General features: G+C 36.0%; 1 protein-coding gene across 1 annotated transcript; it reads left to right on the plus strand.

Annotated features, from left to right (window-relative positions):
• Positions 1-19,605: 19,605 nt before the first annotated feature.
• On the plus strand, positions 19,606-20,319 carry LOC108327431 (uncharacterized). Its single transcript, XM_052872575.1, has 2 exons — positions 19,606-19,786; positions 19,889-20,319. Exons 1-2 carry the CDS (start codon positions 19,606-19,608, stop codon positions 20,317-20,319), a joined length of 612 nt encoding a protein of 203 aa, XP_052728535.1.
• The last annotated feature ends 743 nt before the right edge of the window (positions 20,320-21,062 follow it).

Below are 21,062 nucleotides of genomic sequence, written 5' to 3' on the forward strand. Positions count from 1 at the left end.
CGAATGACAATTTTACAAATATCCCTATGAAATACAAATAAAGTGGTGGTAGCAGTCTTGCATGTGAGTTCAGGAAGCATATCTATCTCAATAATTTTATTTCTCATTATCACTACCGTTGTACCAAGTTGTTGGAGAGGAGACAATTGTGATTGTGGAAGTGTAACAATGTTTAGATGGTAGTAATTGGTGAGAAGACAGCTCAAGCTACTCTTTCTCCACTAACCCTCTAAAGTAAACGCTCACAATTCTATTTTTCTATTGATCACTTCTTTAATGCCAACCATCCACTCCTACTTTTATGTTATCATTTTTAATTTCTACTTTCTTTAAGATCAATAGTGGAACAACTATATGAAAGCTTTCTTTTCTTGCTTCATTCATAGTTTTTCAAAATAAACATAAAAACTAGATACTAAAACAGAAAATGAATTATATTAAATGATAAAATATAGGTCCCCAAAATAATAAATGATAAAATATAGCATTTAGTTGAGTATGATGAAACGAAGATCATTGTGTTTTCGGTAAAGGTGTGGGTAATCATGGAATACTATATACAAACAGTACATTATCTCCGTTAATTGGATAACATTTATAAAAAGTAGAGTAAAAGGAACAAAGTGGTTTACAAGATCACGACGATCCCGGTCACTTCTGAACACTGAAACCTCCTCGAATTTATATGATACTCAGTGGTTATCTCATTAAGTTTTTTGCTTGCAAGCATGTGCATAAACACACAATAAAAATCACACAAAATTATGAAATCAAACAAAAAAAATAAAAATTGACAATTCAAAATATGTAGATTAGAGAATATCTTTATTTAAATATGTGGTTTAGTGTTGTTTCTGGAGTGTTGATTTGAAGTGTATGTTTGAGAAAGGTTAGGGCAACTGAATGATACTAGAATGGTACTAGAATAAAGGTCCTTAAAAATGGTTGCAAGGTGCAACTCATTCTACAGGGCACGGGGATAGTCAACAATGAAAACTCACAGGAGATGCAATCAAGAAATACAAACCATTTTTGGAATCAACGTTTTGAACCCTCAACTTCGGAAAAATCCAAAGGCCACCGCCATTAGGTCAGTCATGATGACCACCGCCACCGTCCTCCGTAACAACAACCTATTCATGCTCGATGAAGGCACTTGGAACAGTTAAGTTATTAAGAACTAAATCTGGGACTTTTAAAAAGGAGAGTGATAAAAATAGATTAAAGTTTCAAAGAAGGTTATAAGTCATGCTTTTCTGTCACTTAATTTCTGCAATTGTGTTTTGAGGATTAAGTATATGTTTGATTCTGTATTATCTTTCTTAATTCTTAATGAGCTTTCTTTTTTAATCTTTTTCCTTGATTTGTTATATTTTAGGATTGGTTTTGTTTGATATAATGTATGGTTTGTGGTTGCAGATATGTGCATGAAATCCTTGTGAAGCAAATCCTTTTTCTTTTATCAACAATAAATACATTTAAACACCTTGAATTCCAATGTTGGAGATTTTTGAAACATTGCATTAATAATAAAATATTATTTATTATCTATCTCTAGCTTCAGATTGATGATATATAAAAGAAGAGCTAGGATTCATAACAGCAAATATTTTCTTACTTTGCACTTACCTGTTGAATAATTGTTATTTTATCATAACATTTTATTTATATTTATTCTTATTATATTAACATAATATTTTATTATTAAAACTTACATATCATATACATATAATGTTGTATAAAATTTTAATTTTGGATAGTTTAATTTGAAATTATAAAGTACTTAATCCTTATTTAAAGGATAGTTTTTTTCCTGGAATATAAAACTAAAACATAAAAGATGTGCAGATTTTATGATGTGAAATATTCAAAATTATTTTCAATTCGTTGACAAGAGTAATATATAATTTGTAAAGGTTGAATTGACTTTCAACATGATCTTGAGTAGAAAGTTTATTTTTATGAAAAAATTAATCAACTTGATTTTAGTATAAAATTCAATAGGTGAAACCAACAATACATAGATAATAAAATATTATATACTACTTTTAAGTAATCATTTTATATCTAAACATTAATTAATGATATTTAAAAGGACAATCAGATTTAGATATGGTAAATTTTTTCTTACTTTTACATACCTTTTGAATAATTATTATTTTATCATAAAATTTTATTTATATTTATTCTTATTATGTTAATATAATATTTTAATATTAAAACTTAATATCATATCTCTACATATATAATGATATATAAAATTTTAACTTTGGACAACTTAGTTTCAAATTATAAAGTAATTAATCTTTCTTTAATGGGTAGTTTATTTTTTTCCTAAAATATAAAGCTAAAGAATAAAAGATGTAAAACCCCAGAAAAATGGTATTTTAGAAGTGATGGTAGTCCAAAAATAGTGAGACTCGATTATTTTAATATTAAATGGTTTTATTATAAATAGTTTTGTTATAAACGAGTTTCATTATTTTAAAACGTACCATCTCTCTAGAAATCACTTTTCTAGAGTTCTCTACTTTCTCTCTAAGAGTTTTTGATCTCAAGTCATTTATTTGACGAGGTGCCTAAACGATAACAGCGTCAAGGTCTACAACCTCAATTGATCAATTCATTGTTTAGAGCAAGTAAGTCAAAAACCCTTTTCTTTGGTATTCTACGGTTCTTGATCATGCACGATGTTTCTATTTTGCATGGATCAAGACTCTCTCTTCTTTGTTTCTTGGTTCAATTAAGGTTCTAAGGTTTCTCTTTAATCGCCAATCGATGATTTGTAGGTGTTTATAGAAATTCCTTGCGGTGCAAGCCTCGATCTGGGTATTTCTAGAGCTGTGCGAGTTGGATAGAGGTAAGGGAAGCTAGATAATTGCTTTTAATTGAAGTATGTGGTGTGAGTTTGATGATATATGAGGATTTAACTGTTTAGCTGAAAAATGTTGTTTTATTTTAGTAATAATTTAAGTAATTGGGTGAAATTCATGTTTTGTATGTTGATGGATGTTGTAAACATGTGGAATCTATTGTGTGTATGTTTGTGATGTTGAAATTGATGTTGATGAAGTGAATTGTCTTAATTGAACTGTTAAAGGAAAAGAGTAATCTTGGTTGTTGGTTATGAATTGGTTTGAGTCATATTTAATACTTTGTTTGGTAGAAAATTCAGTTAGGAGTGAGTGGTGGTGATTGTGTAGAGTTAACCTTGATTCTAGAACTCAAACTAAAGAAGTGAAATAGTGAAAACGTGAGTTAAAGGTTATGTGTTCAAATGGTCAGTTTGGAGAGTTTTGGTAAGTCATTTGGGATTTGTTAAAGCCCTTAAGTTACTTGAAATTGTACCATAAGTGGTAGAATTCAATTTGAGTCTCTAAGTTGAGCTTTTGTGAGTTTTTGATTGAGATCTTGTAGCTACTTGTTTAGATTGATGGTAGAAGGGTTTAGACAAACTTAGTTAAGTTTAATTAAGTATATAACACAATCAAGGAGAGTTAGAAGTTGAGAAAAATAGTTAGAATTGGTATAGGTTGCGTAATTCTGCATAATTTCGTGTTGCAAATTATGCAGACTTGCTGAGCGAATCCACTCGCTCATCGAGTGGTGGTAGAGGTGGATGTTCTGTCAGAGGACTTTCGCTTAACGAATGTGATGGAAGACCATCAAGGAATCACATTGGACCTCTTACTAGAGCCATGGCAAGGAAGATTCAAGAAGAAGAAGGATCACCTAACATTTTACTTCTTTGGAAGGTTACTTATAAAAATCCTTCTTTTCTTAACTAAAGCACTTATACTTTGTTTTGTAGGGACTAATAAAGCTTGGAGACCATGATTGAGCCATCCAAGAAGTTAATTCAATAAAGGAAAGCAAAGGAGCCAAAAAGGGAAGTTGATTGCGGAATGGAAATACATAAGCATTTTTCACCCTAGAGAAGACCATTCCACGTGACTTGGCTGACTTGGAATGAGGCATGAACCTTGCTCGCTAAGCTGGAATGAGGCATGGACCTTGCTGGATCAAAATGCAAGTGCCTCCTATGTTAAATAATTTGAATTTAGGAGGGAATTAAATCAGAAACGAGGCTCCTCTTCACCTATAAATAAGAGGGCCACCTCTTTGTATTTTCTCACTTTTGAGCTTAATGATATGCTGCAGAATTTGCTTTCCAGCTTTTGTGCTCTTAAGTCACCTCTGATTTACTACTTCTTCTCCCTTCCTCAAGCTTCCTTCCTCTGTAGGAAGGCCCTCTGTGCTGTGAGGCTTCACTCATACACCTCTCCTCCATTAAAACATTTCAAACATCTCACTGTTTTCATCATTCCGTTGCACCTTCTTCCACTGCTGATTTCTTCTGGTCTGGAGCTTCTGCCTGCATGATTCCAACTGGGATTAGTCTCCATCAAGTGGTATCATGAGCTTAGGTCATCCACGCACCAAGAGCTAAGCTATTCCTCCATCTTTGCACTCTATTTCTGCATTATGTTGTGCTTTCTGTTTCAGTTTTTCAGTTTCTGTTTTGAGTATTTTTTTGCTTATGTTTTGCTTTTTCTAGTCATTAATTTCGTGTTTCCTGTTGCTGTGTTGTGTTTCCAGTGTTCATACATGTTTGTTTTTCATTTTAATCGGTGAAACTTCATTGCTTATGTCTCTTCCAGCTTTATTTTTCAATTCCAGTTATGTTTTAGTCTTGTGCATTCCATATTTGTAGTTTTAATTCTGTTTCAGTTTGGTTTTCTGTTCTGCTGGTTTTTTATTTTGGTTTGCTTGAGTTTGGAGTACTGGAAAAGCTTTAAATCAACCAAATAAGGTAATGAGAACATGTTCTAGCCTTGGTGATAGAAGCAAAAGCACTATGAACTAATTCTGGTTTCAAATTTGCTCAAGAAATTCAAATCTGGTTTTCAAATTTGAAATCTGTTTCAGCTGGTTTTATTTGATTCTGCTAGTTGGCACAAATTTGTTTATTGTTATTGGAAGTGGATAAAGGTGTGGCAGACCATTAAAAGCAAGGAAATGCATCTAGCATAGCTTGGTTGCCTTAAAAACCAGTAGCCTTTGCTGTCTAGTTTTTCTGTTCTAGCTTTTCACCATGCTGTCACATCTTGTTTGGTTTATATTGAGTTTAATCATACTAAGTACTGTAATTCTAGCTTAGTTCTGTGTATTGACACTTCTTTGAGTCACTTTTTCTTTGCTGTCCATCTTTGAATCCTTGGAAAACTGAATTTGGTTGGTTTAATTGATGTATTTTACTGCATAATTTGATATAGCAGAGGTGATTTTCGGAATCTGTTGTTTCTGTGCTTTTGGAAAGCTTAAGCAAGTCTAAATTGATGATTGAAAGTTGCTCATACTATTCATTTGGTCAAAAATTAGTTGATATGCAGATTTACATCTTGAACCAACATTTTTTAAATTAAATTGGAAGTGAACCAGTGATTTTTGGTTGGAATTATTTTCTGAGTTGTTTAAGAGTTTGAACATGCTTAAAATCATCAAGCAAAGTTGTTTGGTCATTCACATGAGCTGTTGAATCTCTTCCATTCGTTTTTGGGTTCAAAACCACCATTTCAGTCACTTTTTTTGGTGCAGACTACTGTTACAACCACTGTTTTGGTATTGTTGTGCAGAATTATTTTTGGATTGTAGCATGAGTTGGTTCATTGTTTTTGATTGGAAATTAATGATAAAAATAAGTCAGAACAAGTGTTAAAAAGCCTGTTGAACCGTGCAATCCAGTTTCAAGCAGTTAAAAACCCCAAAACACAAAATCTGGTTTTCATTGGGGCATTTTAACAAACACTTTGGTAAAATATCAAACAGTTTGGTCTGGATGAGTTTGTGATCTGCTATTTTCGTTTTTGTTGCTTTCATAATATGTTCTAGTGCCATTATTAGGTTCCTTTTGAGTTCTTTCTGTTATTCCATCCCTGTCCTTATTTGATTTCCACATTCTTGGCTTCCAAATTGTCAAACATTCAAAAATCTGGTTTGAAATTTGGTGCAGTTTGCTAATTTTGTTTGGTGTGTTTTGAGTGGAATCTTGAGGTGTTGTGGTCGCTATTGTGAGGCATCCAGAAGTAGAAACCTTCACCTACTGAGGTAGCATATTAGGAAGTGAAAATGGGACTGAAGTGGGAACAAAAAGGGAGCTTTTGAGCTGCTGCAACTCTGATGTTCCAGCAGCTAAAAATACACCAAAAAAGCTTGAAGTGTAACCTGTTTTGGAGTAGCAATCTACAGCAGCAAGAGAGTGAAGATTACGTTAGTTTTAGGCCTTATTTTAAGTTTGTTTACATCACATATCACGGAACCTTTACTGTTTAAAGTTGATATTTTGTTTGACTAAGTGACTTGGGAAAATGCTCTGGAAGCAAATCCAAGATCACATTTAAACATTGTAATAGTGCAATTTCGTTTTCCTAGTGTGGAAGTGTGTCAAGGGGCTCCAAGTGTCACTTGTACTTTCACTTAGGGTCGTCTAACATTTACATTTTGCATCTTTATTGCTTTCTTTAAATTGCTTGATTGATCTTTTGTTTTAAGTCTCCGTGGTATATAGGATTGCATAGCATATAGCTAAACCTTCTTTTGGTTTTTAGGAGCATTTAATTACCAATTGAAAATATTTTGAAGAATTTCTACTTAGAAACTAAGGTAAAAGATAACTCTAAGGAAACTCTGGCTAAGGAAGAACTTGGTTTCTAAGTTTGTCCAATTGTGACTCACCTCTTCTTCTTGGGAGCTACTTGGAAACATTTTTTACCTCTAGAATCTCTTTTGAAAATTTTCACCAAAAACAAGGAAAGTTTGTGAAAATCTTTTCACTCATTACTTGTGCAAGTCTTTGAAAACCTTGTGAAAATCATTTCTACATACTTGTCAAGAATGAGTCAATCTAGTGTCCAAGGGAGTGTAAGACCTAAAAGTGAGAGCTTACAACTAAGAGAGGAATTTGAGAAAAAGTTCCAACAAAGGGACAAAGAGATTATTGAGCTCAAGGATATCATTGGTCAACTTTTGATCAATCAAGACAAGGGTAAAAGGAAAGAAGGGTCTACACATAGAAAAAGAGAATACCTTGGAGATACATCCTCTCCACCTAGTGAACCTGAGCATTATAGTAGTCATCACAATGATGAGAACTATCAAATACCTCCTAGGAGAAATCATAGAATGAGAGAGCATCACCCAAGGGAACCCAAGATTGATCTTCCTCCTTTCCATGGAAAAGATGATGTGGAAGAATATCCAGAATGGGAGTTGAAAGTTGAGCAATTGTTTGAGTGTCACCAAATAGATGATGAGAGGAGAGTAATTATGGCCTCTTTAAGCTTTCAAGGTTATGACTTATATTGGTGGATAGCCTTGGTCAAAGATCTAATATTGAGAAACCTACCTTCCATTAGGTATTGGAATGAGTTAAGGTCTTCCTTAAGAAGAAGGCATGTGCCATCTTACTATGATAGGAAGTTAATGGACAAGCTCCATAAACTCCAACAAAGAAACATGAGTGTTGAAGAATATAGGCAGAAAATGGAGTTACTCATGTTGAGAGTTGGGATAAGAGAGGAACCAAGGATAACAATTGCTAGGTTCCAAAGTGGACTTAATTATGACATAAGAGATAAGGTAGAACTCTTAACTTACAATGATCTCAATGAATTATTCCAACTTTGTGTGAGGATGGAGCAACAACTCAAGAGGAAAAGCTCCAATAGAAAGGACTACCCTACTAGTTCTAGTCATAAGAAATAATACAAGAGGGAGGGTAGTCTATCTAAGTTAAGGTATGATGGGTCTAGGGAAAGAGAGAGAGAAAAAGAAAAGGTTAAAGAACCTTCAAGAGACCATAAAAGTAAGGAGACTAAGTGCTTTAGATGTGGAGAAAAAGGGAACTATGCATCTGAGTGTCGAAATAGAAGGTCAACTTACATTCTTGAGCATGAGAGTGACAGTCAGGGTTCTTCATATAGTGAATATGAAACACCTATTTCTGAAGAAGAAGAAGCTTTACCTTATGATGGTGACTTACTCATGGTAAGAAGACTACTTGAAAATAAACATGTGGAGCTAGAACAGTCACAAAGAGAGAATCTATTCCACACAAGGTGTAAAGTTTTTGAAAGACATGTTCAATGATTGTGGATAGTTGCTCTTGTTGCAATTGTTGTAGTTCAAGAATGGTAGAGAAGCTAGGCTTAACTACTATTCCTCATCCTAAACCTTATAAACTTCAATGGATCAAGGAGGATGAAGGAATAATAGTTAAAGAACAAGTAAGTGTACCCATTTTCATTGGAAATATGAAGACCAAATTGTTTGTGATATAGTCCCAATGGAAGCTGGGCACATATTACTTAGAAGGCCTTGGCAATTTGATAAGCAAGCTCTACATGATGGAGTCACCAATAAAATCACCATTCAACACAAGGGAAAGAAAATTGTTTTGTGTCCTTCTACACCTTCACAAGTAAGAGAGGACCAAATAATTCTTAAGAAGAAGTTGGATGGAGAGAAGAAAAAGGAAAATAGGAAAGAGAAAAAGGAGAAGAATATGAGTTTGGTAAACAAAGCCTCAACCAAAGAAGTTGTCCAACCTCAAACCTTAAAAGTTTCTTAAAATCTTTTGCTTGGACAACCTCATTTTCTTCTCTATTGCAAACAGGCACTTGTTTTAGTAAATTATGAACTTGGTTCTCTAACAAAGGGGTTGCAAAAACTTTTAAAAGAATTTGATGATGTATAAAGAGGTACCAAGTGGATTACCACCTTTGAGGGGAATAAAACATCAAATAGATCTGGTGCCTGGGGAAAGCCTTCCTAATAGGCCAGCCTATAGGACCAACCCCATGAAAACAAAAGAGATAGAGAAACAAGTTAATGAATTATTGAACAAAGGGTGGATCCAAAAGGCCTTAAGTCCTTGTGCTATGCCTGTGTTGTTGGTTCCTAAGAAGGATGGATCTTGGAGAATGTGTACAGATTGTAGGGCCATCAACAATATAATTGTTAAATATAAACACCACATTCCTAGATTAGATGACATGTTGGTTACTCATGCCCTTTGGCTTGAGCAATGCTCCAAGTACATTCATGAGGTTGATGAATCATGTCCTTAGGGAATGCATAGGGAGGTTTGTAGTGGTCTACTTTGATGACATCTTAATCTATAGTCAAGGTCTTCAAGAGCGCCTTAGCCATGTTAAACAAGTCTTGCTTCTTCTTAGAGAACATCATTTCTTTGCCAACTTTGATAAATGTACTTTTTGTTAAGAAAGTGTAATTTTCCTTGGATTCAAAGTTGGAAAAGAAGGTGTACATGTTGATCCTGAGAAGATCAAGGCTATACAAGAATGACCAACCCCTAAAATAGTAGGAGAGGTGAGAAGTTTCCATGGATTAGCCAGTTTTTATAGAAGGTTTGTAAAAGACTTCTCCACCCTAGCTGCTCCTTTGAATGAAATAGTCAAGAAAGATGTTCCTTTTCTTTGGGGTGATAAACATGATTTATCTTTTGAGACCTTGAAACATAAGTTAACTCATGTGCCTATTCTAGCCTTGCCTGATTTTTCCAAAGCCTTTGAACTAGAATGTGATGCATCCGGGGTAGGGATAGGAGCTGTTTTAATTCAAGAAGGTCATCCAGTAGCCTACTTTAATGAAAAACTTAGGGGACCTACTTTAAACTATCCTACCTATGATAAAGAGTTATATGCCCTCATTAGAGCTTTAAAAACTTGGGAGCATTATTTAATAATTCGAGAATTCATCATACATACTGACCATGAATCTCTCAAGTATATTAAAGGGCAAGCAAAGCTAAACAAGAGACATGCCAAGTGGGTGGAATACCTGGAGCAATTTCCTTATGTCATCAAACACAAAAAGGGGAGTACTAATGTTGTTGCGGATGCTTTATCTAGAAGACATGATTTATTAGTAACCCTAGGCTCACAAATATTAGGATTTGACGATATAAGAGAACTATATGAAAATGATGAAACATTTGCATCCACTTATTCTTCATGTCTTAAGAAGCCTTTTGATGGATTCTATCTTTCTAAGGGGTATTTTTCTAATAAAGGAAAACTTTGTATACCCCAAGGATCCATCAGAAAACTTTTTATCAAAGAGAGTCATGGAGGAGGAGTCATGGGCCATCATGGAGTTGATAAAACTCTAAACATTTTGTAAGGTAAATTCTATTGGCCACACATGAGAGTAGATGTTTAAAGGCATTGTTCTAAATGCATAGCTTGTTTACAAGCTAAGTCAAAAATTATGCCTCATGGACTCTATACACCTCTTCCCATAGCTAATACCCCTTGGGAGGACATAAGCATGGATTTTGTTCTGGGATTGCCAAGAACTCAAAAGGGGTATGATTCTATATTTATGGTAGTAGATCGTTTCAATAAAATGGCACATTTTATACCCTGCCACAAAGTAGATGATGCTAGCTATATCTCTAGACTCTTCTTCAAAGAAATAGTGAGATTGCATGGCTTACCCAAAATCTTGATTTACTACCTCTTCCAAAATCATCTTTGAGGTTGTTTATGGTTTTAACCCTATTACACCTCTTGATTTACTACCTCTTCCAAAATCATCTTCTTTTCTTCATAAATAAGGTGTATCTAAAGCAGAGTTTATCAAGAAATTGCATGAGAAGGTTAAAAGCCAAATTGAAAAGCAAACCCAAAAATATGCAGAGTATAACAACAAAGGGAGAAAGAAAATAGTTTTTGAAGAAGGAGACTTACTTTTACTTCATTTGAAAAAGGAAAGATTTCCCTCTCAACGAAAGTCCAAACTTAGTCCAAGAGGAGATGGTCCTTTCAAAGTGGTCAAAAGGATAAATGATAATGCATACATATTATACCTTCTTGAAAGTTATGGTGTCAGCCCTACTTTTAACATCTGCGATTTAAATCCTTTCACAGGAGATGATCAACATGATGAAGCAAATCTGAGGATAGATCCTTTTCAAGAGGGAGGGTCTGATGGAAGACCATTAAGGAATCACATTGGACCTCTTACTAGAGCCATGACAAGGAAGATTCAAGAAGAAGAAGGATCACCTAACATTTTACTTCTATGGAAGGTTACTTATAAAAATCCTTCTTTTCTTAACTAAAGCACTTATACTTTGTTTTGTAGGGACTAATAAAGCTTGGAGACCATGATTGAGCCATCCAAGAAGTTAATTCAATAAAGGAAAGCAAAGGAGCCAAAAAGGGAAGTTGATTGCGGAATGGAAATACATAAGCATTTTTCACCCGAGAGAAGACCATTCCACGTGACTTGGCTGACTTGGAATGAGACATGAACCTTGCTGGCTGAGCTGGAATGAGGCATGGACCTTGTTGGATCAAAATGCACGTGCCTCCTATGTTAAATAATTTGAATTTAGGAGGGAATTAAATCAGAAACGAGGCTCCTCTTCACCTATAAATAAGAGGGCCACCTCTTTGTATTTTCTCACTTTTGAGCTTAATGATATGCTGCAGAATTTGCTTTCCTGCTTTTGTGCTCTTAAGTCACCTCTGATTTACTACTTCTTCTCCCTTCCTCAAGCTTCCTTCCTCTATAGGAAGGCCCTCTGAGTTGTGAGGCTTCACCCATACACCTCTCCTCCATTAAAACACTTCAAATATTTCACTATTTTCATCATTCCATTGCACCTTCTTCCATTGCTGATTTCTTCTGGTCTGGAGCTTCTGCCTGCATGATTCCAGCTGGGATTAGTCTCAATCAGAATGGTATGCACTAAGCGAATAGTTGAGGCCTCTGAGCACTGTCAGTTTTATTCGCTTAGCGAATGGTATGCGCTGAGCGAATTGTTGAGGTGTGGGAGCACTGTCAGTTTTATTCGCTTAGCAAATGGTATGTGTTGAGCGAATTGTTGGGGTCTGGGAGCACTAGCAGTTTTATTCGCTTAGCGAATGGTATGCGCTGGGCTAAAATATCAGATTTTTAACTAAGATTTTATATGTTTTCTTAAAGTATGTACAATGTATGTGGATGTTTGAATGATTGGTTTCTACTACTTGTTGTGGAGTATGAATTGAATAGTAATATGAATTGAAATACATAATGTTTGATTCTTGAGGTTATGTATCTATTGAAAGTATGGTTGTTGGACGTAATTTCATGATTCTCACGAAGAGGTTACATGGTGGAGCCTAGTGTTGTGATTTAAAGTGAAAGTATGTGGTTTCAAAGTAAGTTCCAAAGTGAATGCTCTTGGTGAGGTTCAAGTATTTTAGAATGAATGTAGGAGCTCAGTCTTGGGGGTTATCCTGAAACTCCAATGGTCTTTCATTCTCACATAGAGAGGATTGATCCATGTCGTGAGGAGTAGTAGGAGGTCTTAGTCTTGGAGGCTTCCAGTATGCTCCAAGGCTCGAAACAGACTAACCTCGTGAGTGTGGTAGGGTGAAACCCATTGGCAATGTCTTTGTAAAGTAGTTGAAGCCACCACGAGTGCACAACCCACCATAGCTCGACAATCATTCTAAGTCCGGACAGTCAAGTCTAAGTCATAACATGTTAGGATGTTTTGAACTAGTTTATTTTGCATGAATACTTATGTATGTGGTATGTTATATCAATGTATGAATTCTTTTTAAATCTAGCTTACCCTTGTTTTTGTGTTGTCTGTTGTGTGTTGTTTCTCTTTTGCGATGATCACCTTAATGGTGTGAGCTTAAGGATACAATCTTTCAGTTGACTCAACGGGAGGTTGGAAGTGAAGCTTGCAGTTTAGGTTGTACTTTTATTCTTTAGGTGAAGAATTTTATTGATAGTAAATCTATAGTGCGTGTTATATCATTATCTATGTAATGTTCATTTTAGTAGTTTTATATTACTAAATTGAGATGTTACATTAATGGTATCAGAGCAGTTCGTCCTTAGGATGACCTGTGTGTTGTGAGTTTGTCGTGTCTTCTCTGTGAAGAATTGAGTCTAAATGGTATAATTTACCATTTCCTCCAAGTCTAGATAGTAGAGTAGTGTATCTAACTAGAAGTTTTGAGAACAAAAAACGTCTTAATAGGAGTAATGAGGGTGCACACTCATGACTATATCAGAGATGATTTTCCTTTCTTAATTCTAAAGGTTTGGGGAAAAGAAAGGGTTGCGATTTTAGTGTTACTGTCGATAGTAATTCTTGTCTTATTCTTGCCTTTGTGGTAGTGTATTATGCTCTATAGTGATAGAGGAATTTAGATTCATGGACAACTTGACCTATATACCTTTATTAGAATTGGTTTGAGCCTTTGAGACAAATTCTTGCCTAGAAGATAAGGAGTTAGAAGACTAGAGTTTAGGTTTCAAAGGATGAGTGAAGATATTGGAATTTAGAAGTCATGATTTTGGGTGAAGAAGTTTTCAAGAACAGAGTCAGAAAATCAGATATCATACGTTTCACAAAAAGAATTGAGTTCAAAGGCTAGAATAAGAGGAGCTTTGGGTAAACATTGGTGTAGCCAGGTTTGAGAAATCAGTTTGGTTTAGTGTATCAGTAACGTCAGAGTTTAGAAGAAAGGAAAGTGTTGGTTAACAACGAAGTAACATTGGGTGAGATTGGCAACATGGTTTGGTATGTCAAGGATGTTTGAGATTTGGAGAAGAAAGGTGGTGGAAGGTTTAAAGCTTGAGTTAACAAAGGATTAAGAATTTGAAAGTGGACCAAGGGGTTGAGGAGTAGTTGTGTAGGGCTAAGATTCCAAGTTGAGAGAACATGAGGTCTTTGAACACGAATGAAGTATTGTAAGGATCTTAAGTTAAGTAAATAATTGGAAGGAGACAGTCAAGTTTTCTCAGCAAGTGGATGATTCAGAGTCAAGTTTAGAATGATTTTTCAAGATTCGTAGTTCTTATAGAAGAAAGGTTTGACCATGGGTCGAGATGAAAGGTTTCAAGTGTTGAAGGAAGAAGTACATCAGAATGTTAGTTTGGTAGGACAAGGTAAGGTTAGGGAATTAAGAGCGCGATGATTGAGGAAATGGGAAGAAAGGTCTCAAAACAGATAAAAAGGGGATGTCTATAATATAAGTTGTTGAAGTGATTAGCGAGATGATCCGAGAGTTGGGTTGATTGAGAGGTTCAAGGATATGAGGATACAAATTGAGTTGAAGTTAATTTTCTTCAGGTATTGTTTTGTGGTGGTGTCGAGTGACGGATTGGGTTACAGAAGACAGTGAGACGGTGGAATTCAGAGCGAGTCGAAAAGTTTGCTTGAGGGGTGACGATACTTTATGGTTCAGAGGCGAGCTTTGTGTTTTTGAGGTTCCGAGTTGAAGAGGTAATTCTTGAAGAAATTTTGAGGGTATGTTGACAATGTTTTTTATAGTAGAGGTTCCATGAAGATTTCTATGTTATGTGGCATTTGACGAGGTGATCAAAGTGCTTAGGTTGGAGGTTTATGTGAAGTAATTGCCTTGTAGGTTTGAAGCTTGATCTTATGAGAGAATGGGTTGATTATAAGTCTTGTTCTAAGGGAGTTTTAGTCTTCCAAAGGTGTTCCTCGTTTTGAGAGAAGGAAAAACAATGGTGATGCATCAAAGGTGGATTAAGATATAGTTGAGAATTAGTGTTATGTGAATCGGGGAAGTTTGACAAATGCAAGTGAAGGAAATATGAAGTTTTTTCTTTGTTTTAAGATAGGAGTGTGATCACAAGGATGGTTTGGTTGTGCTCCAATCTCATTTCTAGTGGCTTTTGATCTTCAAGAGAAGTGTAGTGTTTCAAGAAGAATAGCTAGTGAGTATACATCACGCGTGGATCAAGTCAGAAAATGAGGACAAGTGTGGAAATGAAGAGTAAGTCTTTTGATGTAAGAGTTTTTTATTGGTGTTCTGAAGCAGGTACTAGAATTTCCAAATTAGAGTGGTGGGGTTCACTATTACATTGGTGTCTAAAATAGAACCAATGGTAATAGTTCATAATGGGATAGTTCCTGTTAAGTGTAAGGAGTACAATAGACATGTGGTGGATTGGTTAGAGTAGTAGTGTTTGAACTTAGTGTAATCATGAGGGAACTACAAGGCTGAAGAATATCAGAAGAGAAACAAAGGGCAGGTTGAAACAGTTTGGTATAAGTCTTAGCAGTCAGGAACGGGTTTGGGCATGTACGCTTTCGAGGAGTAGAAACAATGTTGTGGAAATGGAATGACAAGGTTATCGTGGAAGAGAAGAGTCCTCAGGGTTTTTGCAAGTTCATATAAGTTTTGAAAAAGGTTCTTCAAGGTGATCGTTTTCTGGTTACACTTGTCATGAAGGAAGTGTTCTTTTAGTAGATGATAACGGTTGAAAATACTGTTATCTGTGGTTAAATTTTGATATTAAATTAACCCTTTTTGGACTTAGAAGCTTGCTTGAACTCATGTTTTTAGTTTAGTTTTGTGAATAAGTGAGTAGAGGGTATACTTGATGATTTTATCACTAAATTCCTTTGATTTCGTAGGGTTATTGGTATGATTTGGAAGAAGATCAAAAGTATCAAGGAGTTGGAATTCAAGAGGGACAGTAAAAGCATCAGAAAAGGAGCATAGGAAGTCATGTAGGGCGCTGAGTGCCAGTTTTTGTGCTGTTGGGGGCCTAGGCGCCCTAGTAAGGGCACTGAGCGCCAGCTTTCTCCCGCACACCGCCTGAGCGCCCACTAAAGGGCGTTGAGCGCCAGTTTTCTCGCAGTTTCGCCCGGTTGCCCCCACTTAGGGCGCTGAGCAATGTCTACATTCACCCATGATCCAATTCAGCTGTATATAAGGGCTTGGATGTCCTGGAGGGAGTATCTCTTGATGGCTTGACCACAAAAACAAACTTTTCGCCCCTTGGAGGCACATTTGGGGATGTAGGAGCTCTCCTCTTCAGTTTCTAGGGTTTTTCTATCTCTTCCATTCCATTGTTCATCTAATTTCTCCATGATAATGGAGAACTAAACCTTATTTGTTGTTAGGAAAGATGTAACCTTTAAACTCTCATGTATTTGAATTTATTCCAATTTATTTATGCTTCTTTCATTAATTGTTAGGGTTATTCTTCTTTGCTCTATGCTTGTTATGTTTAACTCATTCATGACATGATTATTGGTTTTCGTGATATGGACACATACGGGGAAACCTAGATCTAGAGAATTGCTCCCAAAAGCAATATTGCCTAAACATAGGGATATGAGTTTTGGTTATCTTAAGCTTCTAATTGTAATGCATAATTAATTATTAGGGATACAAGACATTGTGATATAGTAATTAAGGATAGGCTTTCTTCGCCGAGACATCGGGTTTTAAGTAATTTAGAAAGTGATATTAACATTAATGAAGAAGATAAATTCATATATGCATGAGTAAACTAGGTGAAATCTAAACCCCAATCACATAATCATCTCATATTATCAACTTCATCCATCCATTGTAGTGTTTAGCCTCAATTGATCAAATTGCATTCATGTTTATTTTTAGGTTTAAACCCTTTAGTTGTCCCTATTTATGTGGGTTTTTCCCATTTTGATCCCCTTCTTATTAGAATCCCAAATTCAGTCCTTAAAAGTGCTAATTTGAATCAATGGAGCCCCTACCGTTAAATTTATTTAACGGGGTTAAGTTTGTGCACAGGTTAGAACGTTGATGTGGCCAGTTTTTGCCACATCACTCATACTACGTCAGAGTCATCTTTTCCAACAGCACAAACCTAATTTCCCTAGCGTCGCCGCCATAAATTCGCTGCGAAGCCTTCAGTCTCGCCGTCACCACCTTGCTACGCCGCAACCGTGAAGTCATCGTGAGAACGCCAGTAGCGCCTTCGCTGCACCACTAGCTTCTTCACGCATCCACCATCTCGTCGCGCTTCAATGTTGAAGGAGTTTATTGGTCAACGACAAGAGTTAGATCCAAAGACAAAGGCAAAGTTAGATCCAAAGACAAAATAATAATCTTCATTTTCTACCCTCACACCTCTTTACTTTCTTCCTCTTCTCATCTCTGTTTGTGTCTGTACTTTTCAGTTCAGAGCCAGACTCAAGGAGTTCAAAGACCTCAACTTTGGATTTGATCTGCAAAATCTGATGTATGCCCTTTATTGATTTTCAAGATTTTCTGGTCTTTCTAGTCCCAAAAACTACCACAAGGACCACCACCACAACAAAAGAATGAATATTCTTATGGTGGTTCTCATCATCAACAATCCAATAATAAAATCAGTATCCATTCTTATCATTTCTTAGTCACTGCAATACTGAAACTGACATCTTTACCTTCTACCTTAATGTTCTTCAACTCCAAGGTATTATTTTTCGTTCACCTTTGGTTCCAATTTTTCAATCAATTCATGTTAAAGAGGGTATCTTTTTTTAAATTAGCATTAGTTAGAGAAAATTAAAACAAAGAAGGATAATATGTATGGTAGGAGATTTGGAACCAATGTGAGTGGATTAAAATACAGATTAGAAGAAAAAGGTTAACTGTTTTTGTTGAGAATGTCTTGAAGAAGAACAACTCTGTGGGCTTTGATTTGAATGTTAAATGGGGTTGTTGGGTTTGTTTAGGATAGAGAATTTATGGGCAGATCAGTTTGATCTGAATGTTAAATGGTTCTTCCAATGCTTCTGACAATGCTTTTGGTGGCTCTTTTGATGTGTGAACTCCATGGACTTTGAGAATCCTCTTCAATCTAAAATGGGTGTCAGGAATTGCTCTAATCTCTTCAGGCAAAAGAGCTCCCCTGTTGGATTTTTCTCCATTGAAAATGGTTTATGCTGTTGGGGAAGATAATTTTTCTTTATTTACCCACATAAATATTAAATTATTACATTTTACCAAATTTCAGGTCTCACCATGCTACGTTTCAACTCTCACCATGCCACGTTTTAAAAAATAGACACATCAACCTTCCACTTGTGCACAAACTTAACTCCGTTAAGTAAATTTAACGGCAAGGGCTCAAATGATTCAAATTAACACTTTTAAGTACTCAATTGGGGATTCTAATAAGAAAGGGATCAAAATGGGAAACCCCCACATAAATAGGGATAACTAAAGGGTTTAAACCTTATTTTTATTGTATTTGCATTTAAAACCCCAAAAATTTTTCTTAAGTCTTAATTAGTTAAGCAATTACACAACTGTTTAGTGCCGTGAATCCTCTAGGATACGATACTTGGTCTTACCATTTTATATTACTTGATACAATTCGGTACACTTACCGACATCTCAATAGTAGACTGTTGAGTAAGGAAGTGTGAGGATCAGAGTAGTGCATCGGATGTTAGTGGGCTTATTCTTATCAGTACAAAGTGTGCGTGAAGGGTTTTCAAGATCAGGTGTTGGTTGTTTATGAGTGGTGAACTTCTTTAAATTGAGTTTTTTTCCTTTCTCTTTGGGAGGCAATGCTAAGATGTGGTTGAACTCTTTTCCAGAGAACAACTTTATTGAGTGGGAATCCGTGGTTGCAAAGTTTCTGAACAAATACTTCCCATAGTCAAAGGTGAACAAAGGTAACCAGGAAATGTCTTCTTTCAAGCAGGGCATGGATGAAACATTAGGTCAAGCATGGGACCGATTTAAAGGCTTGTTGAGAAAGATGCCCATGCATGGCTTTGATGAACCTACAATAGTCATTTTATTCCTTGGAGGTCTAAGCTCACAAACTAAATTGATGCTAGATGCCTCAGCTGGAGGGAATATCAAGTGCAAGACTCTAGAGGAAGCTTATGAGTTGATTGAAAATATGGCTACAAATGATAATGATATGCATAGTGAAAGAACTCAACTTCAACAAAAAGGATTTCTACAACTATAATCTCAAGATGCTCTGCTGACACATAATAAGATTATGACTCAACAACTGGAGACTCTAATGAAGAAAATCTCTCAATTGCCAAGGGAGTTGCAGAACGTTTCTCAAGCTCAACATAAACTTTGTGAGCTATGTGGTGGAGATCATATCAATGGACAATGTGCTATGCAAGCTATTACCCAAGAAGAAGTCAATTTTATGGGTAATCAGGGCCGCCAAGGTAACTACAACCAAGGGTGGAAACCTCACCCAAGCATGGGTCAAGGGCAAGCTGAACAATTCAATAGAACACCACAACAGCAATGACAACCACAACCCTCCTTATATGGCAAGACTACAAAGTTAGAGGAGACACTCCAACAATTCATGCAAGTGTCAATTTCTAATGACAAAAGCACTGAAGCGGCCATTAGAAATTTGGAGATACAGGTTGGTCAACTAGCTAAGAAGTTGGAGGAGATGCTTGACAAGAGTTTTGGGGCTAATACTGAAGTTAACCCTAAGGAGGAGTGCAATGCCATTATGAATAGAAGTGACACCATGTTAGATGAGAGAAAAGTTGAGAGAAAAGAAAAAACTGAGTTGAGTGAAAAAGAAGAGATGAATAAAGAGGGAAAAGAAGAGGCTGAGAGAAAAGAAGGTGAGAAAGATAAGAGGAAGAAGAAAGGAGAAGAGGATGACAAGAAAAAGAAAAAAATAATTGAGAAGCCCCTTCCTTATCCAAAAAGCTTTTCAACGACTAAAAAAGAGAAACAATTTAGGCATTTCATGGAGATCTTCAAGCAATTGGAGATTACTATGCCTTTGACCGAAGCACTGCAGCAAACTCCTGCTTATGCGAAGCACATGAAGCAATTCCTCGGTAAGAAGAAGAAATATCTAGATGAAGAAATAATTGAAGTGCAGGGCAATTGCAATGCTATTATGCAGAAGATTCTCCCTCCAAAATTTATAGATCCGGGGAGTTTCACCATTCCTTGTACCATTGGAAACCATGATATAGGGAAGTCTCTTATTGATTTAGGGGCTAGCATCAAGCTAATGCCCCTATCTATGCTTAAAAAGATTGGTGATCTTGAAGTCAAGCCAACAAGAATGATGCTTCAGTTGGCAGATAGGTCCGTCAAATACCCTCATGGTGTGGTAGAAAACATGGTGGTAAAGATTGATAAACTCCAATTCCTGGTGGACTTTGTAGTGACGGAGATGGAGGAAAATGCAGAGGTACCACTCATCCTTGGACGACCATTTATGAAGACAGCTAAGGTTGTCATTCATGTAGATGATGGAGTTGTAACATTGAAGGACCAAGAGAGAGAGGTGACTTTCAATGTTTTTGAAGTTGGGCAGCCAATTCAAGAAAAGCAGACTAGTCTTAAAATAATAGATGAAGTTCTATCAGTGACTAGTCTACCTGATAAAGCTATCAAGTTGGTCAAAAAGGGCCTTAGTTGTTTCTATATAAAAGTGGAAGGAGAGGACGAAGAGAAGGAAGGAAAATTTGTTCACTAACACCCTGATGTGAAAAGTGATGAACCCAAACCTGGCACACCAGTGAAATTCAAGAAGATGTTATGGGTTGTCAAGACTATTAAGGCAAATGGAGTTTTTGAGATAGAGGCTCCTTATTCTAGGAAACTCAAGTAGGTGACAAGAAAATTGTTGAGATTTTGTTGGTGTCATGAAGGAAGGAGGAACTCCAACATTAAAGATCTAGATTGAGCTTAAAGGTGTCAGACTCGTGATGTTAAACAAGCGCTTATTGGGAGGCAACACAGTTTCGGACTTTTTCTTTTTAATTGCTTATTTGTGTGGTTTGGATTTGATTTTGCTTTGCAGTAATGACAACATCTACTGATGGATGCTAGGAGGACTCAGATGATAACATCTACTGAGGGATGCTAGGAGGACTCAGATGATAGCATCTACTTATGGATGTTATGATGATGAAGATTCAGATGAGAGTATCTACTTATGGATGTTATGATGATGAAGATTCAGATGAGAGAATCTACTGATGGATGCTACTAGATTGAGCATCTACTGATGGATGTTATGCTACTAGACATCTACTAATGGATGTTACTAACAACATCTACTGATGGATGCTACAAGATCATGATTTATTTTGCTTTATTTTTATGCTTATTTGATTTTTGTTTATTGTTTTAGTGCTTATGTGCTTGGTTTAATGAATTGTGCTGCAATGATTTGGTATGATGTGATAAACTATTGTTTGTGATGAGTAATATTCT

The sequence above is a fragment of the Vigna angularis genome, chromosome 2 (assembly GCF_016808095.1).
Source record: "Vigna angularis cultivar LongXiaoDou No.4 chromosome 2, ASM1680809v1, whole genome shotgun sequence".
NCBI classification, from domain to species: domain Eukaryota; kingdom Viridiplantae; phylum Streptophyta; class Magnoliopsida; order Fabales; family Fabaceae; genus Vigna; species Vigna angularis.